This window comes from Leuciscus leuciscus, assembly GCF_965113295.1.
Source record: "Leuciscus leuciscus genome assembly, chromosome: 20".
Taxonomy (NCBI): domain Eukaryota; kingdom Metazoa; phylum Chordata; class Actinopteri; order Cypriniformes; family Leuciscidae; genus Leuciscus; species Leuciscus leuciscus.
In genome coordinates this window covers 26986495-27004893 of record NC_138744.1, presented here as the reverse complement: position 1 = coordinate 27004893, position 18399 = coordinate 26986495, and the positions used below count along the sequence as shown (strand labels likewise).

The following is an 18399-nucleotide window of genomic DNA, read 5'->3' as shown; positions in this document are numbered from 1 at the left end:
TGGCTTTAGTAGCCACTTACACTTACAAACGCGTACAAACATTTTGGACCTGAATTTGTAATTATGTACTAATTTTGTAAATGTATTTTCCATGTATATTTTATGACGTAATTTTTCGATTTGATCAAGAACGTAAACCAATGCCAACGCTGTTTGTTTATAGCCAGTTAGTTCGATGCTATTTTGTGTGTATAAGACAAACGTGTATAAAGTTCAAAAAATTATATGTAATCGCAACAGCCAACTTCAGCTGCTGAAGTTAAAACAATAACTTTAAAAAACGGTATTACTCAGTCATTTATTCAGTTATATTAAATGTTTAATCAGGAGAAAACCGTATCTCAAAAGCTAAAAAACGGTATTACTCAGTCATTTATTCAGTTATATTAAATGTTTAATCAGGAGAAAACCGTATCTCAAAAGCTAACAAGCAGCAGTAGCATTTTCAAGTAACAGCGTATCGAAATTCTTATATAATAATAGTAGATTAGAATAGAATAGAATAATAATAATAAAAAAAATTGTACCATTCAGAAACGTTTTGTAAGAGCCGTGTTTGCTGAGGTTGCTTGATTCTCTTCATTGCCGCTTTCTGGGTCTGATTCTGGCTCAAACTGATACGGCAGTATTGACACCATTATTTACATTTGACCGGAGCACTTTGAACTTTCGCCTGTAAAGGTAATGGGCGTGAAGTTTCCGGACAACATGCACTACGCAGTTTAGCCAATTACAACACACCGGCCCAACTAACCAATCTGAGCCCATTGCCTGTTTCTGAGGGAGTGGTTTCATAGAATCAGGAAGTCAACCGGTCGTTCAAATGACAGAGGAGAAAGCGGCTTACAATAAAGGTGAAATTTATGAAAAATAAGACTTAAAAAAACAAACCCGAAGACATGTTATATTGCACCCCATAAACACAATCATGGAAAGAAAAAAAGCAGTAAACCACCCCTTTAAATATTTATGCAGTTTGTATTGTTTCTGAGGTTTAAAATGTCAAATAGAGATGGCAAACAATCTTCACCTATATGGTTTTTGCAGTATCTTTCAAAAGACTTGGGACATTCACAGTGGATTTACAGTTCAAGTTGACTTTTCCAAAGATAGACAAGATATTAATAAACTTGGTTGTGTTTCATGCTGTTTTCCAATCAGTGTTATTAACCTCATGAATATGCAAATATATGATGTTATAAATGTCATAAAAAAAAAAAATCGAAACCTAAATACTACCGATACTGCGCTCTGGTACTCGTACTAATTAAAATGCACACAGCATGTGTACAGTGTTTGTGTCCCGACAAAGAAACACCAACAACAGCAGAACAGAAAAATACAAACCAGTGTCTGTGATATTTCTTTCCAGAAGTTATCCAGAAGATAAAATGTCTTTATACTAGAGTTGCTGGTGTCTCTTAACCCCGTCAGATAAACTTCAATGCAGGCGTCTAGTTGTTGCGGTCTCTGTGTGCTTATGTTGCATTTTCGCTTAATGCTCTTACATTAATTTTACAAAAGTCAAACAATGGCCAACTAGTGGAAGAACTAAGTAGCACAAAATAAAAATAAAAATCAATGTGCATGTGTGATCTGAGTATATGGAGTACTATGCGCGGGTAGAAAAAATTGGGCTGCGTGTATACGGTGAGCACGTACTATGCTGATGACAGAATTGTATGTCACACAGACTATACGCATCCTTTACTGAATGTGTAAAAAAAAAAAAAGTATACTTTGGCCTTTATTTGTACGTTGGAAACTGTTTACTGTTTATTACCAGGGATATCTTGACTGGGGGGTGGTATGTTGTGCTCTCAGAAATCAGTGACGTGTTATAAAGTTGGCCTGGAGCTGAAACTCGATATACTGGTCTTGTTTACCTGTTGTTCCCCCTCTAACACTCTAGATTCAATATTAAACTGATTTAGTGTGAGAGAGTGAGTGAAGGAGATGGTAAGTTGATGTGAAACTCAGCATGCACTTTTAGACATGCAGCTTCTGGTGTCAATTTAACATTATCTTTCCATTTATAGGTTATGTGTTGAACAGGAACTTGTTGAAATGCCAGCATCGTCAATTTGCCAGCTTAAAGAGCAATAATAATGCTGGAAAAGTTAAAGCTAAGTTTCTGTTTACAGTACTGCATTTTACATAAATTTTTTTATGGATATATCCAGAAACAGAGATTGTTACATTACCTATTCCACTATTACGGTTATTCTCCATCTCTTCCATTTTTAGCTCCATCTCTAGCACTGGGTCTTCGGGTGTTGGATCCTCTGAACTTGGACCTGGTTTTTGTTCTGGCATAGTGAGAGGAGCTGCTTCTTCCTTGTGCTCAGGCTCTGGTTCAGGCTCTGGTTCAGGTTCTAGTGAAGATGTGGTGTATGCAGCTATCACATGAGCCTGATGTGTGACAGGTTCTTCAGCAAGACTGCTGCTACTAGATCCTGCAGCTGCATCATCACCGCTGGAGCTACTGCAGATGGACCTGGCCGGCTCTGAATCCTCAATACTATGGCTTAGATCAGAGTCATCAGCGGGAGTTGAGGCTCTGGGAGCAGGCAGCAGGGTCCTTTCAACCGGCACGGGGTTGCAGGAAGCCTGCACAGGTGCAGTATGCACAGAGGTGGAAATAACTGGCTCGGGTGTACTGGGGGGCGGTGTGGGTGGAGGTGCTGGAGCCTTCCGCTTCTTTAGCTGGTTGTATGAGGACGGAGAGCCGAGGTTTATCTATAGAGGGGGGCAAAAGACAAATGTAAATGTTTTTTTTTATTCAGCAAGGATGGATTAAATTGATCAAATGTGACAGTTAAGTTGTTTTTTGTTGTTAAAAAAATAAATTTCAAATAAATGTTGCTCTTTCTATTAAAGGGATACTTCACCTCTGGAAAGATGAATGTGTATTTAAAATAGATCATTTATGTAGAAGAAATGTGAAATTATTTTTTAATTTGGAGCTTTCTAGACTGAGAAAAGCCAGAAAATGTATTTTTGGCTTATGTGGATGAAAGACAACAACTCCCAGAATGCACTTGCTTCGCTGCCCTAGGAGGCCACTCCCAAGCCACGCCTACCGGTAAGAGAGCGCAGTTGAAAACAACAAGGCTAGGCTACTAGTGAGACTCCGTGACGAGTTTGCCCGGGATTTCGAGATCGCCCAAAATGTCCGGGATTCAGCTTTTGCGTTCTACAGTCGCTATTCATTATGTTTACTGTGGCGAGCAGGACGAGTGGCGTGATTACTGAGACGCACCGGTCTCGTATCTCTCACGGAGGAGCAGGAATTTTCTTAGCAATGTTAAAAAGCACATCAACCGATCACTTGTTTAGCGTTCATGTAAACACTACATTCAGATTCACCAATCGGAATGAATTCAGTTAGATTGAAACAAAAGGTGTGCATGTAAACAATGAATGGCGACTGCAGAAAGCAAAAGCCGAATCCCGGACATTTTGGACGATCTCGACGGCCGGACATGTCCGGGAAAAAGAGGATGGTAACCCCTACTACTCAGCTTTCTCCACAGAACAAGAGCCTGCTAGCTTAGCTTCCAAAGAAAGATGGCTGATACTATGTGTACATTCTGTGAGTGAGATCCCACCTCCTATGGGCGGGTTGAAAACATGCAGGACAGCCCCTACTACTGGCTGTAGCCTTTAGCCTCTGGATGATTTTTGCGTCATCTGAGGATTTTTTCCAGACAAAAAATGCATAAATCTCTCATCTCAGGGGGATATGAGGGTAGAAAGCATGGTAATTCGAAAATACTACAGGTTTTCTACTAATACAAAGCTTAATGCTAAATCCTGAAGTATCCCTTTAATAAAAAAACTGTTGCGCTGCATCCCCAAGGGGTCGCTATGGGGAATGCCTCCGGCATGACAGGTGTCTAAAGCATGAGTCTAAACACGACAATGAACTTGACACTGGCAGGCAGCAGCCTATGACGTCACCACTGGTGCGACTGAGTATAAAAGGTCACCTGTGAAATACATCATCCTCTTTCTTGACTTCAGGAGACTGTTTGTTTGTACATGTGTGAGGAGCTTGCGCGTTTGTGCGCATTGCGAGGATTTGTCAATGAAAAGCTCCGTTCGTGCCGTCCCTATTCTCAAGGGATGTGGGACGCGCATTTGGGTGGAATGCTGTTGACTCTCCTAAGAAGTGGGATGCCCTAGGTATGATGCATACGAAAGACTGACTACAATAGACAGGCAAGGAGCTTTTTCTTTTCTGGAAAGGAAGGACTCTAGAAAGAGTCGTTATCATAAGGCCTCAGCCTGGGTCTAAGTTGTTAGGCTCTCTGTGAGCCTACTTGGTCACTGCTCTTGAACTAGACTCAGATCAATTATAGAGAGTCGGTCTATTAGAGTCCACCGCTCCTCTGAACTCTGCCCATTATTTTGTCAGGCTGCTAGCTTCCTGAACAGAAGACCTGAAACGCTGCGTCCCTTTGCCATGCTTTTGGTATTCCTGCACACATCTCCTTCAGAAAAGAAGTGGATGACGTATTTCACAGGTGCCCTTTTATACTCACGGTCGCACCAGTGGTGACGTCATAGGATGCCGCCCGCCAATGTCAAGTTCATTGTTTGTTTAGACTCAAGCTTCAGACACCTGTCATGCCGGAGACATTCCCCATAGTGACCCCTAGGGGACGCAGCATCTCCTAACCATGGATACATGAGTAACCTGAGACGTTTTCAACATTGATAAGAAATTTTAGCATTTTATCATGATTTTTGAAGGATCATGTGACCCCAAGTGTATAAATGCAAATGCATTTTTTGTTATCCACATTCAGCTATGTAAGTGAAATATAATGATACTAAAATAAAATCCAATGTAAATTCCAGGTGTAAAAATGGGCAACAATATTTTGGTCTCTGTATATGACTTGAGTCCCTCCAAGTCTGATCAGCTTCCATTAACAAGCCCCACTAATATAGAAGGCAAAAAATGCTTCATGAGTTGCAAATGTAAACTGAAAGTAAACAAAAGACAAGCAACTTGCCCAGAGATGGAAGAGATATAATAGAAGGATGTAAAGTTCCTTTGGGGTCAATTTTAGATCAGAGAACAAGATATAGTAAGTAGAATAAAGGTTGAACAGAGTTTTAACTTAAAACATGACATTAGTACAACAAGTTCCTCTCAGCTCAATGATGTAAATCTATATCATGAAGGGTGAATCACAGCCCCTGCAGCGCAGATGTAATCAGATTTCTGGCAAAATCAGAACATTGTCAGAATGGGAAAAACAAATAAAATAAACTCGATTTTTAAAGACAAAACATTATAGATAGTAAAAAGAAGCCTCTCCCCCTTTAAAAGGGGAAATTTTCTGCCTTTTTTAAAAATCAGCTTGCATTGTATTGATTGGTAAGCACAGCTTTATAGAGTGCTACAAGTTGGTAAGGAAATACAAAAATTCACACTAGTATTTAAGAATCAAATAGCTGCAAACATAGTAATTTCTGTTTAAAAAAAGTGCAGTACTGTTCATGAATCAGCTTGCTTTGGCATGTCGAGACACCAGCAGTCAGCATAAAAGACTTAATAGGCTCTATGCATGATCGCTTCCGCATTTTGTCTCAGCCCGCCCAGTTACATCCGGTGCTGCGTCGTAAGCAGTTTTTGCATTAGGTGGAGATAATGGGAAATTACACTCGCTGTTTACAAGAACTTCCAGCGGTTAACATGAATGATGTTAACAATATTGTGAGGCAGTTAGCTGTAACACCTAAGAGTAAGAAAGAGAAGGGCTTTAAATTATATTTAAATTTAAATTATTATTCATCGACAACTTTGAGGGTGAGTATTCTCTCATATCATGCGAAATCCGACTAGCGAATCGGTTTCTAAAATCGTTGTCTCCGTTTTTGAGAAAAGTAATTTTATGAAAGTTTTGCCGCTAGTACACTTTGCTATAGAACGCGCTATGCAGAAGTAAAAATGCTGGCTGAGATTCTACAGGAAATACATCAGCAGCGTTCGTGCAAAGAGCGTATTCCAGTACAATTCCATGTATGAACCAAGAAATCTAAAACAAGCTACAGTATGTTGGAAATGAACAAGCCTAGGAGGAATGTTCCTGGGTACATGCATGCACAAATGTGAGTCAGGGGTGAGAAAAACTACATGACATTCACACATCTACATGTGTGTTAAGGACAAAAGAAATGGGTCAACATTGACTGTTTTAGCATTTGTTTAACAATTGCCTCCCTTTTGTAACTATTCATGTTCCGACTTCAAATCAATTGCAGCAGTTTAATAGATGCTTGTTCTGTGAACCCAACAATTCTTTGGTGAACCTCAGTAGCATATGTGACAGAACACATAAGTAAATTATAAACATGAACTAAGATTAATAAATGCTTTAGAGCAAGTGACCTCTTGTGAACACACATTGTTTCCGGACAGAACACTCATTGTTTACAGTTGTTTCCGGACGGCCTGTATTCACTGTTGCACAGCGGTTTCCTGTCTGCCTGAGTGAATTGCGTTTGTAGCTCTGTATAGCTTTGTTTTAAAACTCTATGTTCTTTCTTGTGTTTTGTGTACTTCGCTGTGTATGTTTGATGATAATGAAAGAGAGAGAGCGAGTTTATGGATAAGACTTTAATGCGCACTTCTTATACTGTGTTTACTCAGCTCTTACAGTGATTGTCTGGAGTAAAACTGACGCTTCATCTTTTGTGTGCTGTACAATAAACTTCATTAAACTCATCAGTATATTTGTGGCCATCATTCGGTACGCTACAGCAGGCTTGTATTAATAGTGGATAAAAGCAGATGACAAATAAGTTATAACCGTAATTGAACTAAACTATACCTGTTCTATCTCCATACAGCATATATTATCTGGCTCTGTGGGCATAATTGTCCGACTCTGGGTTGAAATGAACACCGCTACTGAGAGGAGCTTGTGAGGCTCCGCCCTCTGTGCCGGCAGCAGCAGCTCAGTTGCATTTAAAGAGACACACACTAAAACGGCGCGTTTTTCTCAGCCCCAAAAAGAGATAATTAATGCTGTAAAAAATTATCTGTTGGGTATTTTGAGCTAAAACTTCACATACCCACTCTGGGGACATCAGAGACTTTTTTTTTCATCTTGTGAAAAGGGGCATAATAGGTGGCCTTTAACCCCCTGGGGTCGGCGGTATCGCCGGCGATACCAGCTCGCTTTTTTTTTTATCAGTTCAAAAGAGATTAATTTTGCTCTGTTGACTTTGATATTACAAACAAGTTTCATAAATCAATCGATTCTGTTAAATGTGTATTATTTTTGTGTATACTCATAATAAAAACAAAGTGTTGTGCTTTTCGCCAAATAAAGAAAAATAAACATGATGCGAGTTCTGCCTTCTCTCTGTCAGTGAAGTCCATTCTGAAACGCGTCCGAAAATGAACCATAACTCAGAGAATACTCAGTCAAACAGGCATACAGACACACAGGCATGAAGCTTGAATTCTCTTCTTTTAAATGAAGTAATTTTTATTTAAAAAAAAAATTCTGTTTATGTAATCTTTATGAAAAGAGAGAGATGTCAGTCGTTCTCATCTCAGCTCATTACGTTTTAATCTGCCCCGCCCACGGAGAGCGCGCGCTATTCAAACGCAAATGACTGAGACGATCCCATACAAACGCCCACATATCAGCTCGAGAAAACACATCAAGTTTATTCAGATCATTGTTTACACTGTCTCGCAGCGCTGTGAGGAATAATAATAATGGAAAATGTACCTCAGAAGTGCGGGTATTTCGAGGAGCAACGGATGGAATACTGTAGTACGTTTTTTTTCATTCTCAAGTAAATCGCGTTTCTGTGTGAATGAATGAACGGCAGAGATGCGCTGTTTACCACAACTCGCAAAAAGACGGTTTAAATTTGAATTGCGTTTCTGTGTGTGAATGAATAATCTGCTTTTAGCAAACTATTTTGCTATACTGAGTAAAAATCGGCTGAAATATGTTGAAATAAAATGTATTTGTATAAGCAACGTATTAAACTGCAAATTAACATTTATATTCCTTATAATAAAAACGAAAGACTGATGTTACAGACATATGAAAGACAACATTTCGTTGATTAGTTTTGGATAGATTACACATTTTTACTGTAAAATATCTGCCACCTCAAATAAGCTTTTGTTTGCCAATTTTTGCTAATATGTTAAATATAGTATGTTTTGTCAATGTAGGCTATATTCGAAGTAATGAATCCTTAACTTTGAAATATGTATGATAAAATGTATACTTTAGTTTTTACAAAGAAAGATTACACTTCAATTGTTGTTGTAATTGTAACCTTTTTAACCCTCTGGGGACCAAGCTGTTTTTGGGGCCCTTGAGATGTTCTGACATGCTCTGACATTTGTGCTTTTTTCAGTTATTTATAAACATGTTAATGGCAAAGGTGTAAATTCACTCTATATAGCACAAACAGGCCTACCATAATATGCGAGCAACATGTATGTAGATGTTTGTATTTTTAAGAGAATAATGTTTATGCGTGGTTATTTAAAAAAATAAAAATGAAAGTTGCTGAAATAAGACCACAAAACTCATACAAAATATGTGCCCACAAGACTTTTGACTAATGGATGTTTTCTCTTGGAGTTCTAGCTTCAAAATTATGTGAAAATAGTCTTGCTTTATCGTTCACAAAAAAAAATACATTGATTTAAATGGTGTAAAACAGGTTTTGCTTGGAAAGCCAATATGCGAGGGGGAGGAGTAGTTTACACCTTAGATTACCCAGTCCCACCCACTCTGCATAATGACTCTGCATAATTAGCCATTCATTCAGGTGTGACACTGACTGAGCCACAATGCAAGGACAAAATAGCCTATATATTTAGAAGAAGACTTATATTGACCATTTAAGATTTTGCTTACATCTATCTTGTAAATATGTTTTGCTATTTTATTAAAAAGGTTACAATTACAACAATAATTACAATTTCAGCAATATTTCTGCAAAAAAAGTACTCTTTCTTTGTAAAAAAAAAAAAAAAGATTATAGGCCTACATTTTATCATATGTATTCATTAGTTTGAATATAGCCAACATTGGAACATCTTAGTCTATGACTTTATTTTTGACAAAATAGTATTTTATATATATGAGCAGAAAAGCTTATTTGATGTGACAGTATATTCTACAGTAAAAACTGTACCCAAATCTAGTCAACAAAATATTGTCTTTCATACTTCGCCTGACTGTAACGTTGTTTTTATGAAATATTAGGGCATAGCCTATAAATGTTAATTTGCAGTTTAATACGTTGCTTATACAAATACATTTTATTTCAACATATTTCAGTCGATTTTTACTCATCTCAGTAGGCTCTAGCAAAGCAGTTTATTCACACACAGACGCGCGATTCATATTTAGGCTAAACAGTCTTTACAAATATGTACCCTTCATTCATCTCACAGAAACGCGATTCATATTTAGGCTAAACAGTCTTTACAAATATGTACCCTTCATTCATCTCACAGAAACGCGATTCATATTTAGGCTAAACAGTCTTTACAATTATGTACCCTTCATTCATCTCACAGAAACGCGATTCATATTTAGGCTAAACAGTCTTTACAAATATGTACCCTTCATTCATCTCACAGAAACGCGATTCATATTTAGGGTAAACAGTCTTTACAAATATGTACCCTTCATTCATCTCACAGAAACGCGATTCATATTTAGGCTAAACAGTCTTTACAAATATGTACCCTTCATTCATCTCACAGAAACGCGATTCATATTTAGGCTAAACAGTCTTTACAAATATGTACCCTTCATTCATCTCACAGAAACGCGATTCATATTATAGAAACGCGATTCATCTTTTTGTTTACATAGGCCTACACTAACGTTATTCCATAACGTTATTCCACATTAACACTTGAGAAAGGATAACTTAGCCTACCTCACTCCTCAGCGGGATCTGCTCCTCATATCAGCACGGAAAATTTTCTCCATAAGGTAGGCTATATTATGCCTCTTTGTTTACAGCTGATGTGGGGGCGTTTCACAGACTGAAATGGTTCTCAGAATTTGCGTTTGAATAGCACGCGCTCTCCGGGGCGTGGTCAAATTACTGTGAATCATCTCGTAATGAGCTCGACTGGAGTCGCTCTCTTTTTATACAGATTACAGAAGCTGATAATATTTGTTTTTTATATAAATTACTTCATTTAAAAGCTGCGATCTCAAGCTTCATGCCCGTGGGTCTGTTTCCCTGTTTGACTGAATTTTCGCGGAGTTATAGATAATTTTCGAACGCGTTTCAAATGGGAGTTTACTGGCAGAGAGAAGGCAGAAATAGCATCATGTTAGTTTTTCTTTATTTGTCAAAAAGCAAAACACTTTATTTTTATTGTGAGTATACAGAAAAAAAATAGAAACTGAACAGGATCGATTGATGTATTACACGAAAATGAAAGATCAAAATTAACAGAGCATTTTGTGTTTATTTTTCATTGCTAAAAAAAAAAACGAGCAAAACGCGCGGGCGCGTTTTTGGTCCCCAGAGGGTTAATAAAAAAAAAATATTTACAAGGTAGATGTAAACAAATTTTAAAAGGTAAATATAAGCCTTTTCTTTAAAAAAATTTTATTGTGTTTTATTATTGACAAATTTGGGGAGAGGATACATAATCCAAAACTGAAAATACAGTATGAGAATTAACTGCACAATTACTAGACATGTTTTCCTTGGATATTATACAATTTGCAAGCACAATTTGTAAAAAAATAAATAAAAAAATAAAATAAATTGACATGCTTCCAACTGTGAACCAATTTGGTAGAATATATATATGTATATATGTATATATTGCTCTTGCATTCTTTCTTGTGGCTATAGGTGACACACCTGAATGAATGGCTCATTAAGTATGCGGGCCCCATTGTCTCCTCAGGTGTGAATCACTAAATATGCATGATGGTGTTGAATCGGTGACGCCCCTTGCGCATATTGCCTTTACAAATAAAAAGTGTTTTACAAGATTTAAATCAATGTATTGTGTTATGTGAATGATTAGGTAGGATGATTTTCACATCATTTTGAAGAAAAAACTCTAGGCAACGACATCCATTAGTCAAAAGTCTTATTGACACATATTTAGTATGTGTTGTGTGGCCTTATTTCAGAAACTTTAGTTTTTAGTTTTTTCAATAACCATGCATAAACATTATTCTCTCAAAAATACAAACATGTACATGCATGTTTCTCACATATTATGGTAGCTCTGTTTGTGCTAAATAGAGTGTAATTATACCTTTGCCATTAATATGTTTATAAGCAACTGAAAAAAACACAAATGTCAGGGCATGTCAGAACATCTCAAGGACCCCAAAAACCCCTCAGACCCCAGAGGGTTAAAGCAAAAAGCACTATATTGTGATATATATTGTTAACAAAAAAAAAAAGAAAAAAAAAATCACTTGTATCATGATATAAGATTTTGGTCTTTTCACCTACTCCTAGATTATATATTCAAAAAGTGAGCAAAGAGCGCTACCTTAATGACTGAAGCTGTCAATCTCTTCAGTTGCAGCCTGAAAATGCAGTGGTCAACGCATCAAAATTGCTTTGTAATTAGAAACCTTTGATGCTCTTTAGATTAAAGAGCAAAAAAGGCATTTTCAAATCAGTTCTGCATAGTGCATAGTTGCGGGAGTCAAAGACATTTAAACTATATTTCAATTCATTTTCAATTCAGTACAAATGCAGAAATGGTTTCAAAAAGTACACAGAATCACTGTAGGCCTAGTTAAATAAAAATCAAGTCTAAGCCATCATATGTTGCATGATGTACATAATACATAGATCCTCATGGGGCTTTAAATCTGTGTGTGCACCACACACTTAACCTCTGACCTTTAATCTACAACCGAGCAGCACAATGTATGATTTCACTCCTCCGGCATGTTAAAGTTTTAATGTAAAGCGGATGAGAGAAGGGATGGAAGGAGTGCTTAATTACAGGCTATGAAGGCCAGGGTCTAACCGCACTCACACAGAGCAGTTGGGTTACATTTCACAGCAGGCTGGCTGATCATTCATCTTCCTGCTCCCTCCGTAACACTGAGCACTGCTTCACCTTTCCCCTACATTGTGCTCAGAATGGCAAACACACAGCAACACAGCGTGCTCTAGGTTGTTCTTATTCATTCATGCACATGCATGTATGCAATCACAATCAGGTTTTTTTGGGGGAAACGTATGCCTTTAACCCTCTGAGGTCGAGAAACGCGCCCCCGCGTTTTGCTGGATTTTTTTTCACATAGCAGCAACATAAACTTAAATTACTCCGTCATTTATGGTTATACAGAAAAAAGAAATATAAAAAAATAATCTGTGATATTTCTACTTTTGTATACGTGTCCACTTACAATCAAATCAAAACATTGTGCTTTTGTAAAATAAAGAAAATAAACAGGGTGTGCGTTCTGCCTCTCCGTCGCGGTGAACTTTTTTTTCTTGAGCACGTCTATAAACTGAAACAAAACTCAACGAATACTTCTCACACATTTATGAGCCATTTACCTTTATAAACATTTAAGTGTGTACTTTTAAATGATCGGATTCAAACTGAAAACAAATATTCTCTGTTTAAGTAATTTGTATAAAACCAACAGGATGTCCAGTATCTCAAACGCTTGCTAATTACTTTTTAATTCGACACGCCCACTCGCGCAAAAGAGATTCACATGCAAATCTCCACATGGGACGCGAACGCCCTCGTTACCTCAAACACAAAACACCAAAACACTTCACAAGTCTCTGCTTTTCGTCGAGTTTGGAAGACACGTCTGATCTTACATTGGATTTAACTCAGAAGAAGAAGAACCCGATTTGAAGACAAGAAAGATGTAAGGTAAGAAATTCTTACTTATTAGTTTATGGTATTGTTGCATAAACTTCACATTGCAGTTGAACTGTTGCTAGATACTGTATATGGTGAATATTATACTATTTAGACCCGTGTTTCCTGATAAATACTGTTTGTGGATATCTGCTCAAACATAGATATGTATAACCATAATGTTTAATATTTTGGAGCGATGGCGTTTGAATGTATCATATTTTGGAGCGCGCTGTGGGTTTGAGTATCATATTTTGGAGCGCGCTGTGGGTTTTAATGTATCATATTTTGGAGCGCGATTGCGTTTGAAAGGAAAAATGCACCAAACATTAGGCTTTATGTTTTTACTATTATCTCATATCATATCATCATAACGAATGGAAACATTTGAAGTAACATATGATAATCAATATATTTTTCTCTAGCGTAGTTGTTCTTGAAATCTTTTGGAAGATTTAATTTATTGTTATTATTATTTTATGCAGCACTGCGTAGCCTATGCCTACAAGGCACAACAAACCTGGTGTTCATTATATATTGTTGGAAACGTGTGTGTGTGTGTGTATTCTGTGAATTTTAAAAAGAAATTTTAACCAGAAAAATCTAAAATCTATTCCCGAAATCGTGCAGCCCTGTAGTTTCTCTTGATATCATTATGTTCACAGTTTTTTTCTTTTTTTTTTTCTTTCAGGGACCAGATGCAACTGAGTCCTGCTGACTTCAACATTCACATGAGTCTCTGTACATGAACATGGTAAAGTGAAAATCAAACACCTTGGAAATTAAAGGTATGTACAATGTTTTTAGGAATGGCACAAAGGTCTCTGTCTTTGGATCATTGTTTTCAATGTGCTCTTATGTCATTTGTATTTTTGGATTGTGCTGTAAATAAATCCAAACAATCTAAAAGCCATTCTTTTTAAAATCTCCTCATTCTTTGTGCAAGGTTGCTCTGAATGACAGGGCCTGATCGCTCCTAATAGGGCAGTTAGGGGAGTGTCTTTGTCTTTCTCAGGTGTTAAAGCCTTACATATTCATGAGATGATCACGCCTTTTCGCATATGGCTTTGTCACACAAAACACGTCTTAGAAATTTTAAATCAATATATTGTCTTATCTGAATGAGCAGTCAGGGTGATTTTCACATAGTTTTGGAGCAAATATTCTAGGCTATGTCATACAATTTTCAAAAGTCTTGTGAAGAAATAATCAGTATGGGTTTCATGGCCTTATTTCAGTGAGAATTTTTTTTTGTATTTTCACAAACCACGCATAAATGTCATTATCTCAAAACTACAAACTTTTACATACATGCTGCTGATATATTATTGTAGCAGAGTTTGTGCTGAATACAGTGTAATCAGACTTTAGCCATGAAAATGTCACTAGTAACAGAAAAAAACACAAATGTCAGAGCATGTCAGAACACCTCCATGGCCCAGAAAACAGCTCAGACCTCAGAGGGTTAACTAGCTTAGCCAGCAAGATTTCCCTGCTTAACTAACTGCACCAGACTATGCTGGTTGATCAGCTTCACTATCTTCAACAGTTTAGATGAAGATCATCATGCTGTTTCACCAGCTAGACCAACACTAGCCGGCATGGAACTTTACACTGGTATTGTGCAAGATTCTCTATCACCCAAAATAATCTTGTTCCCCTTCCTTGATGTCTGATTAAAAACATAAAAGTGCTATAGAAGAATGAACATAGCAGTCTTCATTTACTCTGGTTGTTACTCTGGTTGTTACTCGAGGATGGATCTGTATCAACAGTTCGTGATCGCTATAAGTAAAAAAAACAGGTAAAGCTACATAAGGCTACATAAAGAAAAGCAATTGTTAAAACATCAATATTAAGAAATATTAATATGATAATGAAGGAATCACATGTATTCCTCTGATGGCAAAGCTGAATTTTCAGTTGCAATTACTCCAGTCTTTAGTAAGGTTGGGTATTCAGAAACGGTTCCAAAATTTCCAAGAACCGTGGATTTGATAAGATACGCACATTTCGATTATTTATCTTATTAATTCTCAAGAATCTTAGAAATCTTATTAATTCCTGTGTGTGCATTTTAATGATTTTAAACCATTCAAATGCAAGAAGACATGAAAGAACTCAATCCGGGACTCACGCGCTGTTTTCTGTGCTGCGCACACACCCAAAGCTCACGCAATGAAAGCCACCTCTCATACAATGAGTGAATACTGGGTTGAGTTCTCTTTCTTGAAGTTAAATGGACAAATACAAAAAAAAAAATTCACAATATCCTCATAAACATTTGGTTTTGTCTTAAGTGACCACAAACAGTTGAGCAGGAAAACGCTCAACTATTTGTAACAGTAAATTGGATCAGTGCATTCGGCCTTAAAGTGACAGCAGCATAATATAACTACTGCTGTTTGTGTCATCAATGTTAATAAAACAGCACAAAAAAAAAGAGAAACCACTCGCTGATATATATATAGTGATGTCACTACATTTATGAATTTAATATTTTGTTATTACTTTTGTAGCAAATAAACCTGTGGTAATTTTCCACAATCTCCTGTAATCTCTCTCTGCATCTTTCCATGGCCTCTCACATACATTAATTATTAAGTTATATATTGAGATACTGAATATCAAACCCCAGGTTTCTCCCCTCTTAATCCTGAGGAATGTGGGGCCTGTGATGATTTTTGAGAGGTCTGCTAAACCCTGAACTATTTAATTACTCTGGCCTGTACCCTGGTCATGAGCTGGAATATTTAATTTAACCCGTTTTCATGGTGGGACCACACACAGTTCATCACACACACACACACACACACACACACACACACACACACACACACACACACACACACACACACACACACACGTTTGTTTTCAATCTACTGACTTTTATTGTTTTTATACTGAGCTAATGATATTTTAATCTCTTACTCCTAAATATTTCCCTCACACAAACCTTTTTGCATTTTACATTTTCATCTTTTAGATTGTCCTTTTGATGGTCACTTGGTTTCTATTTCTAGTTCTGGTTACTGATGTTTGTTTTTTTTAGATAAAAAAATATTTTTTTTGGCAATCAACAGATTGTTCTTACATAAAAAATTATAAAAAAAAACTAAAAAACAATGTGACATGAAGATTACTGTTGTCAGCATTTGTGTAAATCAAGTTTTTTTTTAAATTGTTTTTACAATTCTTGACTTTAAAGAAATTTCTCTTCTCACACAAAAAGCAACAAAAATATCGGAAAATTAAATATTCTTTTTTTTATTAAAATAAAAACTAAGATGCAGAGAACAAGTATTCTTACACTAAACATACACTTAATCCTCAAAGTAAACCTAAACAAACATCCATAAAGAGGTTTGCTTTGGCAAAAGGAGTCATTTACACAAAACACAATGTCTCCCTCCTTACAACATAGAAAAAGAGAGTTGTGCTGTAAACCGTGTGGTCTCGCATCAGTGCCACACTTCTTTGTTGTGACCGTTTTATTTTTATCGCCCTATTCCAGGACACATTTAGATCTCCACAGTGTTTCCTAATCAGTCATAAATTCAGCCACCACTGAGAAAAGCCAAGAAAACACATCTAAGAGACCAGCGTGTCAGTCAGAGTTACAGGGCCAACAGTCAGGTCTGTTTGGGAAGGAGGAGGGATGTGGAAAAAATAAAACACTTTGTGGTCTTTCTAGACTTCTCCAGTGTGTAACTGCAACATACAGTTGTCTATGCAGAATAATCCAAAGGGTGTGACAATAGCCAGAAGGTATCAACGACTGCAATCACCTTTTACTTTGTGAAACAGACCTCCTCCATCCTCATGCAAGGGACATATTCCAACAAAAGTACATGCTAACTATTTTCTACAACTGAATAATCTTTATATATATATATATATATATATATATATATATATATATATATATATATATATATATATATTATATATATGTAGTAAGACTATTTAAATTGAAAGGCAAATGACTCATTTATCGTCTTATTCTTAAAAAAAAATAAAAAAATAAAAAAATATATATATTAGGGATGGGCATGATTAATCGACGATCGATAATTGATCGTTAAGAATTTCGTCGATCACGTTTATTTGTTATCGATTAAACTAATGCAGGTTGCGTTGCGTAGTGTGAGTCTTGAAGCAATGGAATTAATTTTAGCGCGGAGGTACCTGCGCATCCCGGCAACGTCAGTCCCCTCAGAGCGGGTGTTTTCGGCGGCTGGACTGGCTGTCATCAGGTTGCGGTCGCGTCTGATCCCAGATCATGTCAACATGCTTATCTTTCTCAACAGAAATCAGTAGACTGGTGCAGAAGTTCTATGGGAACTTCATGCGTTTTCTCAGATCGGATAGCTATCTGATTTATCAAAACGATTCCATTTACACCTGGTCACATAAATGTGTTTTTGCAAAACGGATATAAATCCGATCTTGAATTCCCGCGCTATATGCATATTTAAATTGTTGCACGTCATCGAAAGCAACTGATATGAGCTGCATTTTATTGATCATCAGCGGAAATTTCTAAATCAAAGACCGCAACAAGATATTGCGGCAACAGCCCTGGTAAGATCATTTCGGTTCTTTACTTTTAATGAAGATGATTGTGTGTTGATGAATGACTTTCACTTTGATTTGCGATAGTTTGCACGTTGGCTTGATGAATAGATGCTCATCTGTGGTGATGCGTGTTGAAGTAGCGTCGTCATATCTGGACATAACATGACATATAGCACGCTCTCACACGTTTATTTCTTATCATTTTTGGGATAAGTCAAATTTACATATGTGGTTTCAACAACCAGATGCATTTACTCTTGTCCAGTTTCGTCTGGAATGCATCTCAGATATAAAGTATAAAGTGGTTTGAGCGATCGGATTTAAATCCGTCTCGAATGCGTTTCGGAGGGCATTTAGATTTGGTCTTTTCACGACCGGGTAGCTATCCGATCACAGAAAACGGATGAAGTGGCCATGGGTCTCTGTTTAAGAACGCCGGCTCGCAGCTGCAGGTTCCGCTGGTTTAGAGCACCGCAGGAATCTTCAAGTCTACCGAACGTCCAGTTTCACTGCCACAAGTTGATCTTCTTGTAATAAAGATCTCATCGAGGACAAACAAACTGTATTTTTGTATTTTCATTGCATTTTTAATTTATAAAAAGTTAAAGAAATAATGAATTTCAATATAAAAATATTAATGATTAATCGATAGTCGATCGTTAATTCTCCCGACGATCGACTAAGAAAATGTAATCGAATGCCCATCCCTAATATATATATATATATATATATATATATATATATATATATATATATATATATATATATATGCAGGCTCTCCTTCACAGACGGAAAAGGAGCTAAAAAGAAAATAACACAAATCAGTCTTTTTACTTCACAAGATTTAAAAGCTATTTAGTTTGACCAAAAGTTATATATAGCATATTTGAGTATTTTATATTGTTCTCTCTAGATGTCGACATTAG

The 18399-nt window shown here is 36.8% G+C and overlaps 1 protein-coding gene and 1 long non-coding RNA gene across 9 annotated transcripts in view; one reads left to right on the top strand and one right to left on the bottom strand.

Moving 5' to 3' along the window:
• The window catches only part of cobl (cordon-bleu WH2 repeat protein), a 129283-nt gene that overhangs the window by 35195 nt on the left and 75689 nt on the right, over positions 1–18399 (bottom strand). For all 8 annotated transcript variants that reach the window (XM_082150240.1, XM_082150245.1, XM_082150243.1 and 5 more), the window contains one exon: positions 2205–2739. In XM_082150240.1, coding sequence (XP_082006366.1) covers positions 2205–2739 — 535 coding nt within the window. The remainder of the gene's footprint in view (positions 1–2204; positions 2740–18399) is intronic.
• On the top strand, positions 2755–16756 carry LOC309484280. Its single transcript, XR_014200815.1, has 3 exons — positions 2755–7168; positions 11419–12271; positions 14374–16756. It is a non-coding gene; the product is annotated as an uncharacterized lncRNA (long non-coding RNA).